The 20,318-nt window shown below is 42.3% G+C and overlaps 1 protein-coding gene across 30 annotated transcripts in view; it reads right to left on the bottom strand.

Moving 5' to 3' along the window:
• Positions 1-20,318, bottom strand: part of CACNA1C (calcium voltage-gated channel subunit alpha1 C) — a 448,320-nt gene that overhangs the window by 60,918 nt on the left and 367,084 nt on the right. For all 30 annotated transcript variants that reach the window (XM_030040267.2, XM_030040270.2, XM_030040271.2 and 27 more), the window contains 3 exons: positions 20,078-20,279; positions 19,469-19,627; positions 16,455-16,565 (listed from right to left, as the gene is read on the bottom strand). In XM_030040267.2, coding sequence (XP_029896127.1) covers positions 16,455-16,565; positions 19,469-19,627; positions 20,078-20,279 — 472 coding nt within the window. The remainder of the gene's footprint in view (positions 1-16,454; positions 16,566-19,468; positions 19,628-20,077; positions 20,280-20,318) is intronic.

Below are 20,318 nucleotides of genomic sequence, written 5' to 3'. Positions count from 1 at the left end.
GCTCACTCGTGCTACAGGTAGTGCCACAGCATCACTGTCACATTAGCTGTCTAGGACAAGCTATGGCAGATCCGCTAGCATGTGCTAAACTCATACCTTCACTTTGCTGTGCAGAATCACTTCAGGGGCTGTCTCAAACATCTCATTGTCCTAAGCAGGGCCCAGGAGATGCTAATCAGTACTGCTTACTGTCCCCATCCTGCATGATTTTTGGCTGGATAGGCCGTAAGGATACAGGACCCTTTTGGAAAAGGTTTTGTTCAGCCCAGAAGATGGGCTTCTGTATGTAAACTTCCTGTGCAAGTCAATGGCATGAGCAAAGAAAATCTATCTTGGCTCACTGAACACCTGTGCCAACCTCCTCCCCTTGTTCTGCAGTCTTAAAAGGAGGCAAACATACAAAATCCTCTGTACTCCTTTTATGTGTTTGGTTTTGTGAGTATGGGCTAATCTGACCTCCCTGTTTCCCAGCTGCAGCATGTCTCCAGTGAGACTGAACCCAAGTTGCACTGCGACTGCTATTCTTAGCCAGGGAGTCAGGTCATGGGTAAAGTGTGAGACTGTGTTCCCAGGCAGTGTTGCAGAAAGCGGAAAAAAAAAAAAAAAAAAAAAAAAAAAAAAATATCCCAGCACTGGCACTGCACAAACCAGGCTTGGGAACCTGAAATTACTGTGGGTTCAACCATCACTTGGAGCAGGCACTGGCAAAAAGTGTCTTTCTAAACGTTGAAACACTGCCTCCAGGATGCTTTGAGACTCACAGTTATAAACTGTATTATGCTTGGGGCAAGGGAGGAAAAAAAAAAAACCAAAAAAAACCCAACAAAACGGGGTGAAGCAGAGAAAGCTACTGCCCAGCTGGTTCCACACCAGTGAAGGGAGCTGGTAGAGTGGACTTTGAAATCTCCTCAAAACCAACAACCCCCCCCTTTATTCTGCAGCCTGAAATAGCCAACTCTTAGCAGATCTACACTGGGAGAAGTAATCATCCCATGGCTACACATTACTACGCAATTAGCTACAACAGGGAGGAAGGAAACAGGAGCAAAAGCAAATTCAGAGAATATTATTATTCAGCATCCAGCCTAGAAAATACACAACAAATATTAGAATGAATTCAGCGGTGATGTCCAGCATCGTTAGCAACCAGATGGACCTGGAATAAAACTGTAATTAGACTTCACCAAGAGGAAGGGGAGGGAGAGAACAGCAGATTAAATTGTAGAGGCAAACGCATTTTGAATAAATAAAGGACAGAGACAGATCATACAGAGTTGCAAAAAGTGCCTTTGCAGCCTGATGCGACCTTGGCAGACAGTACACTTGCAGGATCAAAGAGAACAAAGTAGAAGACAACAGACCCAATCCTCCTGCCCCTGTTCACATGCACAGTCCTGCTGTAGGCAATGGCACTGCTCACATGCCAAATGAATACATGCATCCAATAGCATGACTATCTTCCATTTCCTTCTCAAATTGCATGGTTCAGGAACTATTAAGGATTTCAGCAGGAACCCAAAGAACTCCAGAAAACCAGAATTTGCTTTTGGGCAGTTGCAAAGGTGAAGATCCAAAACATGTTGTTCAGGTTTTGCCCATGAAAATGATGACTATTTTTAAATCTGTGGTGATGGATAGGTGGTTATTTTTTACTATGATTGGCATCATACTGCAAAGAATGTTTTTGGTGTAACCAAATTCACAATTTCTTTTTACTGAACAACTTCTTACGTAGAGCCCAATAGCCATTGCTGCTGGTAAAACAGCATTTGCTGTTGGGACAAAACCCAGGTGACAAGTAGCATCACATCCTGTCCTCAGATGACCACTGAAGCCAGTGAACTAAATTTGGCTCCCAGTTGCAGTAATGCAACTTCACTGGGAGCAATGATACTGTACTGATACAGTTGGCACATCTCAGGAGAGATTCAGACCTGGAAAGAAAAGGTCCCTTTTTCATTGCCATCACAAATAGCTGCTTTGGACCCTTGTGACCACACAGAATATCTGGAGTCACTCTGCTCACATTGGTGGTGTTGCTCCAGATTTATACTGTGAGCTCCTTCTCCCGGGATGCTCTACTGAGTCTCATCAGCCAGCTCCTTGCTTGAAAGTCATGGGCTGGTCTGCTCTGGGATCACAGAAAGAGCATTACCATGGTCTGTTATTGTGTGGCTGTAAGTTGGACTCAGAGGGCTCTTCTCTTCCTCCTGTACCTCTTAGATGAGTGATAGAGAGGAGCCGTGGATATGAATGCAGTTTTACTCAACCCCACATCCAATATACCAGTGTTGATTTAAGGAAACACATGAATTTCAAAGCCTTCCTTTCCTCCTCCTCACCTGCTCCCTCTGTGTTTCAAACAGAAGGGTGAAAAATAGGAAGATATTATTCACAGTAAGAGAGCTCAAAGAAAACAGAGAATATAGACGCTTCATTTGTGTGCAAGGTAATGGAAACCTTCCTTAAAAAGCCACCCTCCTTAGAGACATTTACCTACAAACAGCCATGTGGTTACTTGGCTTTGGATCAGACCTCATAATCTTGTTAGGAATTGTGACTACATATTGAGAGTGAAGTACACCCCTTCAGGACTTGCCTCTTGTGACCTCAAAGTGCATCTTCAAGCCACATTCCTCACTGGAGTGTACCAGGGTGGCTAATGAAAGACAAGCTGAATAAAGGAAGAGCTTTCACTCTAATAAAAAGGTTGTATTTCCAAACTATTTTTCCCACCAGAAAGTTCTGTATACTTTTCCCAAGGGGGTGGAGGTCTGACTGGAAATGAATTGATGGCACTGTTTGTTTTTGCAGTACAGGAATTTAGAGTGTAATACCATATTTTACCCTTAAAGGGAGACGCTTGACCCTGATGTAGTTGTATAATTGCATGCCACATAATGGCAGCCTCAGGGGCTTACTGGGGAATGGTAGTCACCCTCTCTTGTGGGATGTCTTTGGAGATCCATGAAGCTTTTGGGGAGAAAAGAGGACAGAAAGAGACCAGGAGGATTGGACTGAATATTCAGGAAGCATGAAATAGCCCCACCATTAGAGCACATTTTTTCCCCTTTTATTTCCCCAAAGGTAGCAAAGGATAGCGTATCATCACATGATCAATAAGTTAATGAAAGGCTGAGCATAAATATGCAGTAGCTGACTGGAATGGAATCTCATTTGTGTGAGGGGAGCAGACATCATAGCATTTCAGAATGAGTATGCCAATCATTTTTAGGTTTCCTAGTTGCTGAGATTAGCTATCAAAGAAGCTAGGGTTTGTTTTGGTACTCATGGAGCCATTGAAATCTCTGGAGACCATTTCTTTTACTTTTTGTGAAGACGAGATCCTAAATGCAGTATCTAAGAAGCCTCATTAACGGCAGAGAAAATTGCCCACTGGAGTCTATCTCAAGGTCTGAGTTGAGTCACCTGGGGCCCATAATAAGAACGTGCGCTGGCCGGGGAGCTATGCATCTACAGCGAAGCACAGAAATCCTCGGGGGAAGGGTGCTGTTGAGTCATGGTACCAGCTGCGTTTTGAGCATCCAGCCCTGTGGGAGCTGCAGGGTCACTTGTGTGTTAATTGATGTGCAGTTATTTATCTGCTTAGTCCCAGGTTTTCATTTCCGTCTCTTACAATGTGGCTGGCAAAATTTAACAAACCCCTCTGAGAGAAAAGTCTCTAAAGATGAAGAGCACAGCAAGGGTCAAGGCTATTCACTGGGTGGGATCTGAATGTAGGTCAGATGGTTCCCAGTGGAAGAAGATGCTGCAACGTCATGGGAAAAAAGGGAAAGACATGCATGCCTGCATGCATGCATATACGTATGAATACAGAAATGAAGCATCGAGGAGGAGAAACTAGGGCATATAGATAACTACACAGCCTAAAAGGAAAGCAAACTACAGGACAACCTTGCTATCACTTATCTGAAATAAATCTGCATGTTAAAACAGCAAAAAGAAGCATCAATCTTAATCAGCTGGAAAGAGTACATCGGAAGGAGAGAAAGGGGCTGATACCCTGATATTCAGTGTGATTTCTTAGCAAAAATTTCCTGCTGATTGTAAAGGGTACCAAAGCAGACTTTGCTGGGGATTTGCAAAATGAGATGAACTGCTAGTTTGGTTGATGTTTGCTTAGTATGTGAGTTTGTTTCTGAAAATGCTGCAGGCTACTTGGAGCTGCAAAAGTCAGTTCTCAGACTTCATTAAAAGAGGCTTTCTCTGAAAGTATTTTTGCAAAAGGGACAGTTTCATTGGACAACAGTATCGAATGAAATGACCTTTACACAGTACCTTGACTCTTGGCATACCTTCTCACAGCAGATTTGAGTGATTTGCATGTATCCTGAACAATCTTACAAAGCTACAATAGCTCCTGACACCAAATGGAGATTTGTGTCAAATGCAAGTTCTGTTATGCTAAGATACCATTTAGCCATAACAGCAATCAGCAAAATTAGCAGAACCTAATAGAGAAGGAGGAAAGTGGAGGATGCAGCTGCTTGGAGCTCCTGACAGGCTGCAGGAAAACAGCATCTATTTGCATACTATCTATCAGCTCTCATCCATTGATGGATTAATTCTGAGACACAGACTCCCTGCAGTTCACCTACCAGTTGCTGTAATGAGTCACTGCTGCAGGGAATTGCACAAGGGCCCCCTGTACTCCGTCAAATCTTTCCACAGACAAGGGAGTGAGGAGAGGAGCTTTCCAGCTCCCCATACTATTCCAAATGTCTGGTCAGTTCTGAAGAAGCATCCTGCCACTCTGCTTATTCCACAAGAAAACAAGACCAAGTTGTAGACCAAGATAGGTGCTCAATAACTTTGATGTTTTCCTTTATCCTCTCTCACTGTTTCATGCTCACTCTCACAATGAGGGTGTCGGTGAAAGCAGATAGGTGTCCCTTGGGGTCTGAGGGCCTGCCTGGACATACTGGACACTCTGCTTGACAGAAACTAAGGAGTTGGAGGGCTTGAATGGCTCTGTGATCTGGAAAAAGACTCCAAATATTTATTTCTAGGTCACTGGTATAAAACTGGGGTACCTTGTTACTGGTCAAAAGTGGCCACCTTCTGATTATTGTTTGAGAGCCTGTAGGTCCTAAAGCAAACTACGGGTCTCACCTGTGCTTCTAGTGGACAAACATCTCCATCACAGGAAAAAAAAGAAAAAAAACCCCACCACCATTTGACAAACTTAAACATTTACAGAGGCTGGCACTATATAATCTCTTGTGTCACAACAGACCCTTTTTTATGCTCTCTGCACCTACTGATAATTGACAACATCGGGGGACATGCCTAGAAAAGTCTTTATCATACCCGTTCTGTGAACTGAGAATTCCCATTTCCAGATGTTGCAATGCAGTTCATTCCACCAGAATTGTATTTTCGAGACGGTCCCATGAGACCCTCCATGCCCACCTACATGGTGGTACAGTTATTTTACATCTCTCCGTATTTCATTTACTGTAAAGTGGCTAGTAGTACACAAGCACTCAGCCATGTGGAAGGCTTGAAGTGCAATGTTATGTCCCAGGTCTTCCAAAGACTGGGAAAGAAGCATGGCAAAGGCAATATGGAAGCTTTTATTATGGAAACATCTCTTAGAGGTGGCAAAGATTGTATTTCAAGACACCATGCTGAGAAGGCCTGAGGAAATGATAACAGTAAAACATGCTGAAACTGGATGATTCAACTAGCTGACCCTGATGTCATTTTTGGCCTGGATTGCTCTTAGCTGCCTCTGAAGGGAGGGTGAGTAATGCCTCAGAATAGTAATGCCTAAGGCCTCCTTGGTAGAAATGCATGAAAATGGAGCCAGAGTAACAGAAAGCTCTTTTATAAATTCTGCTGTCCACCTAGAAATAGAAGCTAAATGTTCTTGACTTTCCTACAGGTATGTTGTGGCACAGTGATACCCTGTGAAGAGTTGGGCCCTTTTCCTCATGAACAGCAATTACATTGCAATCATTTAACAATTACTGCCCTGCAGTCAGGAACCAGACTTGTTCTCAGCAAAGAGAAATAAAATCAACACTAGTCTTACCAGAAAGACTGGAAAGTGAATGTGATGGCTTGCTATGTCTGAACAGGTCATTTATCACAGAATGCACTCTGTGAGAATTTTGCTGTCAAATTCCATTAGGAAGAAGCTGTAAATGCTCAAAGACTTTGCAATGTCCAGAAAAAGCAGGTCTTGATGACAGCCAATGAGTAACTCTTAAAGGCAATAAACCAAACCAGCAACATGAAACAGTCCTATGAAACAAGCAAAAGGATGAGCTTTGCTGTTTAAGATAGTCTATCTTCTAAAGTTGGACTGACATCCCAGCCCAGGGAAGAATGGTTCAAAAGAAGTAAAACTCAACCTGTAAGAACAGAAGTGACACATCTTTCAGAGTGAAGAGCCATTTATTGTTGTGGGAAGATGAGGCAGTGGCAAGTAATGGGTGAAGAAGCATTCTGAATATGGGGCTGGACTTGGAATAGCTTCCCTGTCTCCATATGCACCATGGGAAAAGGCTATGGACTGCTCTGACATGGTTGCTGTGTGGGTAGTGGTACTTACGGGAAGAAAGGCACAATCTTCTAGAAACAGGCTGGTAAGTATAAGCAATAGGTTTTTGAATAGTTTCTTTTTTATAAGTTACCTCCATTTTCAGAAAAGGCTTGATTTTCTATGGATTAGAGTAGTTAATAAAATAATGCTTCCTTTCATGCAATCCATCAATCATAACTTTCCAAAAGAGGATGGTTACTCTCATTTTACACTTGGGGAAGCAGAAATGTAGAAAACTAAAGTTTCCAAGGTCCTACAAAAGCCAGATGCATGATAGAGAAGAGAAATCAACCCTCTTAGACCTCAACTGGGTAACCATTTGGCAGTGGAAATGTAATTTCCTAACATGCTGAACAATTCTTAACAGGGGCTGTATCACAGTCTGTTATCTGGTATTGTTCTTATGTGAAGACGAGTCACGTCTATGAGAACTTTTGACCCTTTGAAACAACCTCACATGAAGTGACAGAGGGTTGGGATTTTTCTTGTGAGTGAGACCAAGTCACTTTTGCCTGGAACTGTTCCCTTTACGTGCTGCTGCTGATGCTGTCGATGCTGTTGTGAATGAGACCCCAGTTCACCATCCCACTGGGCTTTTAACACTGTGTGAATAATTTTCTGTATTAAATAATTAAGTGTAATAGCTAATAAAGTACTTCCCACACTGTTGCATTGTGCAGTCATATCATTATTTTTGATCATTTATAATGACATTAAAACCCCCAAGTGCCAGACTGAAAATAAATCTGTCACAATGTTGCAGCAATATGCAAATTCTCTGGGTACGTTTGCTGTGAAGGAAAAGGTCCTCTCTCATTGAAGCTCTTATACAGCTTCTTTAACAGTTTCTTCTGCCTACTGAATTCTCCATTGATCCTTCAGAAAGCTGGAGGACTGCATAGCTCTGGCTGATCAGTGTTAGAAATTTCACACATTCTGTGTAGTAATTAGAGGATCTATTTGTGTGCAGAAAATTGCTGGCCCTGTCCTCCAGGAAGGAGAACATCCTGCATTTAAACAATGAATGCAACATGGGAAGTAGCAGATCAAACAGCCTTTTTGTCCCTCACCAATTGATTCCACCGCATCATGAAAGGACAAGTTTTTTGCATGAAGAGGGAAGTTTGTTCTGTATACTCATTTCATTCTTGGCCTCTTTTTTGGGGCCACCACCAAAGAAACCAATAAAGATCCACTCTGCTCATGCCTTTCTGCAACATATATTTTCCACCAGGAAACGGGAAAGAGACAAGGATACTTCATACAGGATGTCAGCCAGTGTTCAGAAGGAAGGCTTTGATGTTTCCTGACCCAGATTCAACTAGAGGTATGAGGTAGGATTTACTGCGAAATTATGTTTCTCATCATCTGTCTAGTTTCTTCTGTTACATTCACCTACCAAATGTTTTTCACACTGCATGAATTGTTTAGGTGGAGTTACGCCTATGCCATCTCAGAATACAAGCATATGCACAATAGAAAAACTTTAGTCTGGCACTACTTTCTTCTCCTTCAAAGTGTCAGGAATGGCCAGACTTCCCCTCCCACGCATGCTCAGGAACTGGTGAGGAATTCAGTGAAATCTAGAAATATCAGAGAAGATTCCCTGTACTTTCACATCACAGAGAAGACAGTTATTTGCTTGCCTCATTTGTAGAAACTGTTGCTAAATCAACCCCATCCCTGAGCGTTCTGTTGCAATTTTCTTTTTCTGTACTAACTGGAAGATTTGTTTTTCAAGGCTCTACAGTTACACCAGGTATACTGTTTAACTTGATGGGCCAGCATGCTAAAACACCAGGATGTGGTTCCTCTTTCTTTTAGTGTCACTGCCTTGTAACTTGCTGGCAGCACAGACACCTGAGGAGTTTTGATTTAAGGCCCGGAATAACAAAAGTAGCTGCTTTGGCCCTTGGCTAGTGGGATGCCCTTCCACGTTCTGTGAGAAAGTCTCAACGCTGAGCTGCTGTGAGAGTGCTGTGGCACAGACTGTGCTACAAGAGGCTCAGTTACTTTCTTAGCCTCTCTTCTGTCTTCTTTCTCCATGACATATGGACAGATAGAAATTCTGTCAGGCAAGCAGCATCCAGGAGCAAGTTTACCTGATGACTCTCTGTTCCAACCTACTGATAGGTATAAAGGACTGGAATGACGTGATCATCCATGTCCAGAATAATTATCCCAAGTATTTCTTCACATCAAAGTCACCTAAACATGCTGCTCTGACCTACAGTACTTTTAGTACTTTTGCAGACAGGGCTTAGAAAAGGGGCTCATTCTTTGTCCCAGACCTGGGAACATGAAAGACTATATGGTCAAATCTCCACGTGATATCTATGGTACGCAAAATGCGTGAAACTCCTGGCAGACACGTAATCACAGTAAAGAGAAAGCAGAGGAGCGAGTAATGAGGGGTTAAGATTTTTTCCCTTTTCTAGTGTATTTCCAAACCCCTTGAGCCTGATTCAGCAATTCCTTGAGAGCCTCAGACTGACTGCACGCATACAATGCAGTGTCTGGTCGTGTGCTACAGAGATGTCAGGGATTTCTGGTCATATGGTTGCTGGGATTGTTGGAGCAGCTGAGATTAATTCCATCTGGGCTACTGGCTATACAGAAGATCCAGAAGAATATACAGTATGTTCAGACTTCACTGAGAAAAAAATTGGGGCTGAAAAAGGAAAGCATTTCTGGGGTAAGATGCTGATGCATTTTGCAGCGGGGCTGAGATTAATTCACAAAAGTAGGGAAATATATTGCCCCCAACTTTTTTTGCAAATTATTCTCATGAGACCGTATACAGGGAAGCTCTGTGGCTGAGATACTGATGTGTTTGAACGTGGAGACCTGGGATGTCTGCCAGAGAACTTCGATAAAATGCAGAAGCACAAAAAGATGTTCATTAGCTTAAAAGCTATGGGTTTTAATTCAGTTTTTAATTTTCTAAAAATCCCTTTCCATATTTACTTTTCCTTTCAGCCCTGTTTCTGTTATTCTTTCCCTTGCATCATTTTTTGTCCAATCGTTTCTTTCTTCATTTCGTTAATACTTTCCTTTTTCAGGGTCTTCGGTTTATTTTTTTTCTTTATGTCTCTAAGGATATTCTGTCCATTCCCACTCTCCATTATCTGTGTATGGCTTTTCCTCCCCTCCAGGTTTGGTTTCTCTCTTTCCCCCCCAAGACATGGTCCTTCCTGTTTGTTTAGTTCTCTCACTTTCTTCAGTTCACACCCTCTCTTACCTGACTATTCCTAGCTCTCTCCATGCTCATTATTTCTTACCCAACATCAAACAGAGCTCACTCTTCTTTTTTGTTGAATGGGATAATTTTTTTTTCCCCACCCGCAGATCCTGAAACATAGTAGCTTTCTCACCCCTTCTTTTGCCTTTCAAAACACTTGTTCCAGCCAAAGGCAGGGTGGTGGGTGGAGACAGCCCTTCCCATTGCACTGGGTAGATGACTCAGTCAGGAAATACTCCATGTCTAGATGCTGCCCCTCCAAAACAGAAAGGGTAATGCTGAAGCTGAGGAGAGGAAACAACTAGATGACTACTTAGGTTAAGAACCTGCCAAAACCAGCAGTGAAAATCTGCAAAGTCAGAGCCATTTGACAACCAGAATTGTGTGGCCAAACTCCATGACAGGGAGGCAGCTGCCTGCACCATGGGCTCACATATACTTACACAACCTAAACTACTAATTTAGACCACCATACGTCATCCCAGACCATGTGATTTCTAACTAAATACAATTCCTATGTCTGTTGGATGGACCTGAAGTGTTTTTCTGTGCTGAATCAAAACCCACTCAATTGTAGCCCATTTTCCTGACATTTTTGTATCAGTGCAGAATGTCTGTACTTTGCTTCCTCCATATAAACTGGAGAAATAAAACACTGTGATGAATGATACCAGGGCAGCATCCTAAGCTATACAGGTATTTCTAAAAGTAGTAGACTGAAGAAGTATAAAAAGCATTAGATTTCCAAAATTAACCAACCTTGTTTCTGTGGTGCAAGGGGATAGATTGGATATAAATTTCAGTTGTTTGTGAAAATGCTGAAGCCTCTATCCTGACCAAGGAATGACAGATTATGGATATGGTGAGAAAGAAGTATGCAAGTAATACGAAGCAGCCAGTGTGACTTCAGGAGAGGCTGCTCAATACGAAGCAGCCGGTGTGACTTCAGGAGAGGCTGCTCAAAGATCTGTTTATAGGCATAAATGTACGAGAAATGGAGTAGTAAAAAGGGAACAAAGTCATTTTGCAAGTTTGAGAAGAGATATCAGTGCATCAAATGCATGATAAATGCTGATTGAGAGGAGCTTAAAGAGGAATATAGAATGGCAAATGCGTCAGGGGATAAAGAAACACCGAGGATGCATGGATCCATCAGTAAATGGAGACTAAGAAATAACCATGGGTGACACTCATGACTTCCACTACTCAGAGGGTCATAGCTCTTCCTGGGATCACATGGGATTATATGCCTTGTGCTGAATGTGAAACTTGTTTGAAACAGTGCACGGAAGTCTGAACTCAGCTACATGAAAATGACATTAAAGAATTGCAAGGATTCAGAGTAAAGTAGCAGTGATAAATGAGTACTGAACTAACTATCTGAGGCAGGACAGATGGCGTTGTTACAGGCTGCTTTACAAGTAACATCCATAAACACCCAGGGAAGAAAGGTGCTGACAGTGTCTGGTAAATGGAATAGACTTGTGATCTGTAGTCTCTCTGACAGTCATAATTCCACAGAGGAAATCCCCAAGATTCCCTTTCCACACACAGAGCTGGATTTGACAAAATAGATGAACATGTGCTTTACTTTACGCATGGGAGTAGTTCCACTGGTATATCTTCCCTAGTTTGAGATGACAGGGACAGCGGCAGAAAATTCATTGCTCTCAGATTACTAGTCCTGCCCTAGCTAATAAGGGGATAGATGAAATGTTTCCTGAAAGAAAAAGTAGATGTGGTTCATCAGTAAAACAGTCCATTCCAGGGACCTGGAAAGATATGAAATTCCTGGAGGAATATCCATCCCCATATTAGCGCATACGTTGACAGATGGCGCAGCTTCATATGAATAGGAATTTTAAGTCACTGTCTTCGAGTTGAAAAGATAAACCCCAGGCAGGTTTTGCAGAGCAGCTGGTCCTTCATGGACTGGTGCTTGTGGGGATTTTTTCTTTAAGAAGTTAGGACAGTGGTAGCTGTGAGCACCCCAGACAGCACAGCACCTCTCATTCCTTTTAGTAGTTTTCTCTGGAAAAAACACCAAGCAGCAGCAGCTTGCTCCACATAGGAACTGGAAAATAGCTCACCAGACTGGCTGGAGAATTTATAAAATTAGAAAAACAAAGCAGCAAAAGGCCTTGGCTCAACAGCATTACTTTTAGACTGTCTGTCTCTTTGAAGTAACTAGTCTTGAATCAGTTTAAGAACGTCAGCCAAGACAAACACTCAGGTCCATTTGGGAGCTTTGCTTCAGAGCAGCACATTAATACTCTGTAAGGAGATGCAGGGCATGTAGTGGATGTTTTCTTTATCAGCAGCCCTAATCATCCCAAAACTCTCTTGCTCACTGTTAGCACACCCTCCTGTCAAGACTGCATCAGACATAGATGAGCTGTCTTACACAGTGCTTAGATTTATCCTGCAAAAAACCTGGGATAACTGATCCTCTCCTCCAGAAAATGCGCCACACAAACACTGGGGTTTTCAGAGGCTGGCCTTGTCCCTGCCTGGCATGCACTATCTATACCAGCAGCAGCTGCTCCAGTTAACGCACCCCACTTTCTCTGTAGCCTCCCTGGAGGCTAAACAAACCAAAACACTGTTCACAGAAGATGGCTAATAAAAAGGACAGGTATCAAAGGGACTTGCTGACCAGAGCAACCAATCTCAACAGTAACAGTACGTTTAGTTAGGAAAGCCCTTGTCTTTGTACCCCCTTCACATACTTTCTGTAAGTGTTAGGAGATGAGCCCTGACTCAGACTTGGCTCCTTATTCCTACAGCTGGCCTTACAATGAGTAAATCCTTGCTCTTAGCACAAGAACTAGTTGCAGGGCTGGATTATCCATGCTGGTTCTTTGCAGTCAGGCAGATATGTGGTCCTACTTAAAGTCTGTGCAACTGACTGTGTTTGGTTTTTTTCACCTTTACTGTCAAGAGTAGCAAATAAGAAGGACATCTCTCCTCGCAGAATGGAAGTGAAGAAAAAAAACCTGGATACAGTAAAAAATCTATCCAGAGGCTGCCACCTTTTCTGTTGTTATGCATCTAATACACAGGTAGCACTGTAGTGCGTTATATTACTTCATATAATAGTGATTGCCACACCACTGCCTGCAGCAGGAACTCTGCATATTAGGCTTCCCCCAAAGCTGTTCTGCATGGGCACATCCCTGTGGTGACTTCTGCAAGAAGGCAGGGCGATAGCAGCTGAGTACCTCAGAGATCTGTCCCATTTCCATTAGCAATTCTCTCTGGTAAAGGTATGAATAAACAGCAGCTTGTTCTACCTTGCACAGATGGAGAAAACCACGATCCTCTGTTGCTGCTGCAGACCATTCATTCCAAGGTGCCTTTAGGAAGCGGCTGTGCAAGGGAGAGCTCTGTGGTGGCTGCTTCAGAGTTACAAGTCAGTTACTGCATTGCTTGCTGTAGTTGAGGGTTAGCTGCAGCACCCACTGCTGGGTTAAGCACCACGAAGTTGGAAAAAACAGAGTGAATTTTACCAGTTTCACTTCTGTGCTCAGTTCTGTTCTGCCACATTCTCCTGGGGCTTGTTGTGAGGACACACCACTTTCAGCTAACCAAGTTTCCTGCTTTCTTATTGTCAGTCATAAATCTCTCAGCTCCCTCATTTTAGGGTACTCTTCAGAGACAAAAGAGTGATGTTTGGGCACAAATTCAAAACAGGACAAAGCAGCTTAAACAAAGGCTGGTTTGTGTTTTATTACTCAGGAAATAGCAGACAAATCTGTCTTCAGCAGAGATCTCATGAGCATTTAATCTTGCCATTTCACAACTGGGAAACGCTAATATCACTTGGCATCTTCTTTGTCTGAGGGACTTGGGTGGTTAGAGGGGAGAGGATGATGGCTGTGCTGTAGTGATGTTTACCTAGGTGACAATGAAATCCTTTTGGACTTTTCCAGCTGGTGTTCCTGGGGACAACCTCCATCTGCAAATGTAGTTTGTTTTTATACCTTGAGTGACTGGAGAACACAAGGTCTGGCCAAGCAGAGGGCTGAGGTAGCAACTTTCTCCGTGCTGGGAGACTCCCACATCAGGACATATTCTAGGCAAATTCAGCTTCAGTGCCAATGTGCTACCTAAAGAGAAGCAGATTGTGTCCCCCAGTGTTGGTCCACATCAGTCCAAGTGGTCATCTGGGAGAGGGGGTTTCCTTCTCTGGAGAGCAGGTTGAGTCAATAGGGAGCACGGAAAGAAGGCTGCAGGCCAAATCCTTGTACGGAACAGACAATGGCAAGTTATACAAGGAATTTTGATGTTTCCAAACATCAAAACATCCAAACCAGTTCACTGAACTGGTACTTGACATAATCCAGTGTGAACATACTCCTGGAGGTAAGTCTTTTTGCTGTATTAGTTATTTTCACAAGTTCATTCCTGTTTTTCTTCCCTGTAAATCCTGTGGTTCCTTTTTTTTTCTTTTCTTTTTTTTTTTTTTCCTGAAGGTATTTAATTAAAATAGCAGTTTAAGAGTTAGTACTGGTTTTGGCATACAGGCCAGACTAGGATTTGAAACAGATTTATTCTTTTTGCTGGCTATTCTTTCAGGATGGGCAGGACCCAACCTGAAGTTGTTGTCTGATCCTTAGTTGAGAGGACTTTATTAAGACTCTACTATTCTGGTCACAAGGAAAACTTCTTTTATATTCTCACTTTTATTATAGTGTAGTAGCTGGGGATTTAGTTTGGAAATTACAGAATCATGGAAAATTGGGCTGAGAGGGACCTTGTGAGATGGTCTAGTCCATTCCCCTGTCTCAAGGCAGATCATACATTCCTAAACTGTTTCTAATGAAAGGTCCCCCTAACTTAACCTTAAAACCTCAAATTATGGAGATTCCACAATCTCTTTAGGCAATCTGTTCCAATGTTTTGCTATCCAGAGGATACATGTTTACCCTCAGTTGATTTTGTTTAGTACTTCGTTGTGCAGCAAAACTTGAAAGGAGATTGAACACAGGAAAGCAAAACACAGGAAGTAGAAAGGACCTCCAATATTATCAATGGCAATTCCTTACTGTTAGAGGCAACCATGTCAGGTAAAGCCTTCCTTGTATATGTATAGAGCTCAATATTTCAGCTCAACTTGTTGACCTTTCTCCCTAAATGCTCAAAACAAATTCTACTGAGAACTTCATCTTTCTCAAAGTTAAGAATCTCCTGTAAAGTAGAACCATGAAATCAGAAGAACATTACAAAGCCTGTGAGATACGTTTCTAGGTATATAGTGTGCAGGTAATATTTTTACAAAGTCCCAGAAGATTTGCTTGCTAATAGACATATTGGAATCTCAGAAGTGAAAGGTAGATCCCTCCTGAAAATTACAATTCCTTCTGAAACAGACGATGATACTTGAAAGTTTCCCAAGACAGTGTTTGAGATCTCACACAAAAAAATCAGTATTCACCAGGACTGCACAAGATGCTCCTAACTTTCAAGAGAACTACATCTGAGACAGGATAGTGATATTGGGGCTCAGGAAAAAAATAAAATTGTGACTCTTCTAAGAAGTCATAGAAAGTGTGGAAGAAGGAGAGAGGCTGGGTGGAAGTAAAGTCAACACAGAGTTAATGAGAAAAAGTAAGACCAAATTCAGTAGAATTGGAGAGCAAATTTTCCAAGCTGAGGATGAGGAAGATGTTAGGTCAGAGCTGGGAGGAGCTCTTAACTTCAGTTATCCCCTGAATGTTTAACATGAAAGACAAGCATGACAGATACGATTGTTCTCATCTTTACCAATGTCGTAACTGATGCTTCAGACAGTATTTGCCAACCCCAATGTATCGAGGTATCCTTCAAGATACAACCCCATGTGTCAAGGTATCATTGAAGATATGAAATGGCACGAGGTACGTGTGTTTAGGTATCCGGATTCCGCTCCTTATGACACACGACTGAATTTAAACTCCAAAGAAGAAAGCCTTGTGTAATCTTAAATTATGTGAGGTCAGAATCTTTGTCCTTGTCCTGTAGCAGCTGTACCAACTTAGTTGGAAGAGCTTGTAGGTTATAATCATACCCCATGGTGCAGCTATACTAGCAGAACGTAATGGCCCAATGGAAAGGACAACCCTTTCAGACAGGACGTGCTGGAGTACTGAATATTATCAATGACTTCTTAAATTCAAAACTAAAGCAATCCAAACCATCATTGAGATGTAGCCCTCCCAGAAGAAACATTTTTTTCCAATGCTCATAACTCAAAATGAGTCACGCTTGATTAACTTCACTTGGGCCAGGAGACTAATCATGGGATGCTATTTGTAATTTATTTAAGGAAAGTCAGAGAGAGCATTAGAATAACATTCAGAATGGAAAACATGTTATAACCTTAACATAGTGTCACTGTTATAACATAATGAAAACAGAGAACTAGGAACCTTCTCTATTAGCAGGTGTTGCCTTTTTTTTTTTTTTTTTTTGAGTGTGTCTACTCTCCAGTGGAAAAGTTATTAAATATATGTGAGACTCCAATCCAGAGAGCAACTGTCCAGCTCAGTTATTGGTGGGGTAATAGATCAGAAAGTTTCACCTCCTCCTTCTCCTCACAGCTGCCCCGCACACATGCACACACACACAGAGGCCAGGAAACTCTACGCCTATAGCACCTACCTTGGGTTTGAAGGCGATTAATTTCAGGACCATCTCAACAGTGAAGAGGCCAGTGAAGAGCATGTTGAGGATATTCATCGCTTCCTTGAACATGCAGCTCTGACCGTAGTGCTGAAAAAAAGCATCCCGGTAGCAGCGTGAGGAACAGACATCAGCTACTTAGGAATCCACAGGGGCCCTCCTGATCTCCCTTTATGTTGGGGTTCTCTAAAGAAAACCCCAGCACGCTCCATATTTTTTCAAATTAGAATTCCCATCTCCCTTCACACATAAGCATTTCCATACCTCCAGCCATTTTTGCCATCTGGCTCTGGATCTCCTATCTTTTTAAAAAAATCTTTTTGAGTAGGGTCTACCAAAATCACACTTATCGTTCCAGTTGAGGGCTCATTGTAAATTCGTATAATGGTACAAGACAGTCTTCAATTGTGTTTGTTATCTCAGCCTTCCCTAACACTTAGATTACTTTTTTGTTTGATTGCTACTGCACAGTGAACAGGGGTTTCACTGAGCTGTTCATAATGATACCAAGCCATTCCCCAAGTAATTACACTTAATTCAGGATTCTGCAAAGTACATGAGCAGCTCAAATCATATCTTTCCGATATGCATTATCTTGCATTTGTCAACTCTGAATTAAATTTGCAATCATGCTACCCATTCACTTAACTTTATTAAGATCTTACGAAGTTACTCTCCATCTTTTATTGATTAATTGAAGTAGTGTCTTCTGCAAATGTTGCCACCTCACTCTTCATATCCCTATTTCCAGATCATTATACTTGAGACTGATTGCACTGCCTTATTCTAAGGTCATCTTCCGGTTCATGTTATAAGACCCCATTTGTAGTTGCTTAGCTTTGATAAACTTTAACCAGCTGGGGTGAATTTTCATATTCTGCATTGACTCAGGGTGATTGATTTAAAGGAGTTTCAGTTAAAACAATTCAGCTGCAGCTGAAAACCAGGCCAGGGAAAAATATATTGTTGAGGCATTTTCAAAATTTCTTGTAACGTTTTCCTTGAAAGACTCTAGTGCCTGCAGGACTCTGCTTAAAAACTTGCAAATTTAGTGGAATGTGGCTTTTGTGTTTCCTGTCCATTAAACTTTTTGACCCAAATCTGGCCACAGTATAAGCCGTTGAAAAACTATACTTTTCTCAAGATGGGTATAGACTTCCTAGAATCTCCAGAGATGCTGTCCTGCCTGTGGGCTCAGAAACATTTCACAGCTTCTAGCTCTACCTGCCCTGGGCATGTACTATTGTCACAGCAACTGAGCACGCTTCAAAGTGAACATAATAGTCCCTCTCTATTGCTTCATGACAGCAGGACAGTAGATACTTCAGCTGAGAGCAGAGCACTTTCTTGTGCTCATGCTGCCTCACTCCTTTACTGGTACCTTAGGCAAGACAGCAGAGGAAGCCTTTTCAATGGGGACGGGAAAGAGCTAGACCAGATGAAGAAAAAGTAGGGAAGTCAAGAAATCTAGTGAGATTGGACTGGAGACAGTGAGAGAAAATAAGGTGAAAATTGACTCTGAATATAGACTTAGACTGTTAGTGAGTAGTAGGAAAATGAGGCTAGCTTTGGTGGGAGGCTGGGAGTGGGGCAGACTGGGATGGATCCAGTGGAAAATGTAGTGGTGGGATGCTAACGTCAAAAGAAAAGTTGGTGTAGGAGTGCAAGGGGAGTTGGACTCACAGTAAGGGACAAACTAGAGAAGGGAACAAACTGTAGCAGACAATCAAATGGAAAGGGCAGAGAGAGACCAGAAAGGAGGTCCATGGAGGGGTAACTGCAACTGGGAGTCTGTGTAGTGAGGAGAAGAGAAGGACTGGTTGAGGCGTGGGAATCTGAACTGTCTGGGCCACTGACCAGCCAGGGAAGAGAGTTCAGAGACTGACTGGGTGAGGGGGAAGAATGGGTTTTAGGGAGGAAAATGACAGGCAGACTAGCTCTTAAGCAGACAGAGCATAGAAGAGAACAGGGCTTGAGTGGCCAAGGAAACTGGGAGTGCAGAGATAGGCTTAGCAGGTGGAGTCTGGGACCGACTGAAAATGAAAGGGAGGTGAGAAAGGCCTTGGGCAGAGACAGACTGGAAGGAACAAGCCAGGAAAGTACAGACTTGGGGAAATGTACAGACCAGTTTGTGTCTATGAGGGCCCATTTCCTGACTGAATGGAGCTAAGACTTCTTTTTTTGTAAGCTGGCTACTTAGTAAAGGTTTTGAGTCCTTCCCCTTTACTGCTACCACCTCTATTTGCCATTCTTGTAGATCCAGCTGCAAATGTTTCTTTGGTGGATTCACATTAGATGTTTGGAAAACCTTCCCACAGTAAGGAAAATGAATGCACAGCACAGCAGGTAGTAAGGCAATCAGTGGCATCAGTAGGCAAACGCTTATCAAGAAATGCTTCAGGTGGAGCTGATCCTGCCTTTTGGTGATGGGCTAGACAATATGGCCTCTAGAGATTCTTTCTAGACAGTTTCTATGGTTATTAACACAGAATAAAGGAGATACTAGGGCCTTCCTACTCTCTATCCCCAGTTTCCTTGATTGCCTTGTTTGTCAAAATATTTGCTCTCTACTTTTTCACACAGAAAAGCCCCAAATTTAGAATTCAGATTTCAGGTGAGTGGCAGTTCCGGGCTTATTGCTGCATTTCATACAAGACAAGTCAGAATTGAGAAGTCACTTGTTATTATAGTGGCCACTAAGTTGGGCTGTGATATAACTGTTGGGTTTTTTCATTTGTTTGTTTTTAAGGACTTAAAACAGAATTGTTGAAAGCGTCAGATATTAGCAGGAAGAGGACGAGAGGCAGATTCCTCATTTTAACTAAATGTCATCAGGAGTGAATATGGTACAATGGTTTTTATCATGTCCCGGTCCCTCTCCCTCAATACATGGTGTGAAGGTGAAAGTAGGTCTCAGCCTCAGCTGTTTCTATATTTTCCCCAACAAAGTCTAATAATTCACCACCTGTAAGGTTTTCTGCTTGCTTACTTACTTGCATGGCCAGGCAGATGGTGTTCAGCAGGATCAGAACGAACATCAGGTATTCAAAATAGGTGGAGTTGACCACATACCAAACTTTGTACTGGTACTGGTTTTTAGGGATGTATCTCCTCAGGGGCCGGGCTTTCAGGGCATATTCTACACACTGGCGCTGTGAAAGAGGCAGGGTAGATTTAAAACTCAAACCCCAAATACAGGGTTGGTCAGCTACCTCCAAATTTAATAAAAATACATGTTTCAAGTTTTTGATTAAAATAAAAATGCTTGGTAGAAGAATTTCTTTCAAGTCATAATCTGAATGTGCATATTCTACCTGTTGAAGAGTTCCATACGCATTTACTTTGGCCAAAAAATGCTGCCATGCTCATCTAATCTCAGTGAACCAAACGGTACAGCACACATTTTAAACTAAATGTTGTCCCTTGAGCAAATCTTACAGCAAGATTTTTTTTACCTGACTCCTGAAAGATGGCAGTGAAGCCAGCTTATTGTTTTATCTTGTAGCAATCTGCACATGTTCCCCTCTGTATGTGTTTCTTTTTTAAATGCTTATTCTCAATGTATTTTCTACCTTTAGTGGCAACAAGGCGTTGTAAATTACCTGGTTTTTGTCCAGCTCACAGTTCTTGTATTCTTGTTCTCCTTGTTCCTGAAATGTGACGATGACGAAACCAACGAAGATGTTCATCATGAAGAAAGCAATGATGATGATGTAGATAATAAAGAAGATGGAGATCTCAACCCTGTGATTATAGATGGGTCCCACATCCTCCATGTGGGAATCAATGGACCTATACAGCAACCTGAAAGCAAACAGGAGCCCAATGCAGAGAAAATCTGCA

The sequence above is a fragment of the Aquila chrysaetos genome, chromosome 17, assembly GCF_900496995.4.
Source record: "Aquila chrysaetos chrysaetos chromosome 17, bAquChr1.4, whole genome shotgun sequence".
Lineage (NCBI taxonomy): Eukaryota > Metazoa > Chordata > Aves > Accipitriformes > Accipitridae > Aquila > Aquila chrysaetos.
The sequence above is the reverse complement of the archived record's forward strand: the minus strand, read 5'-3'. Positions and strand labels throughout refer to the sequence as shown.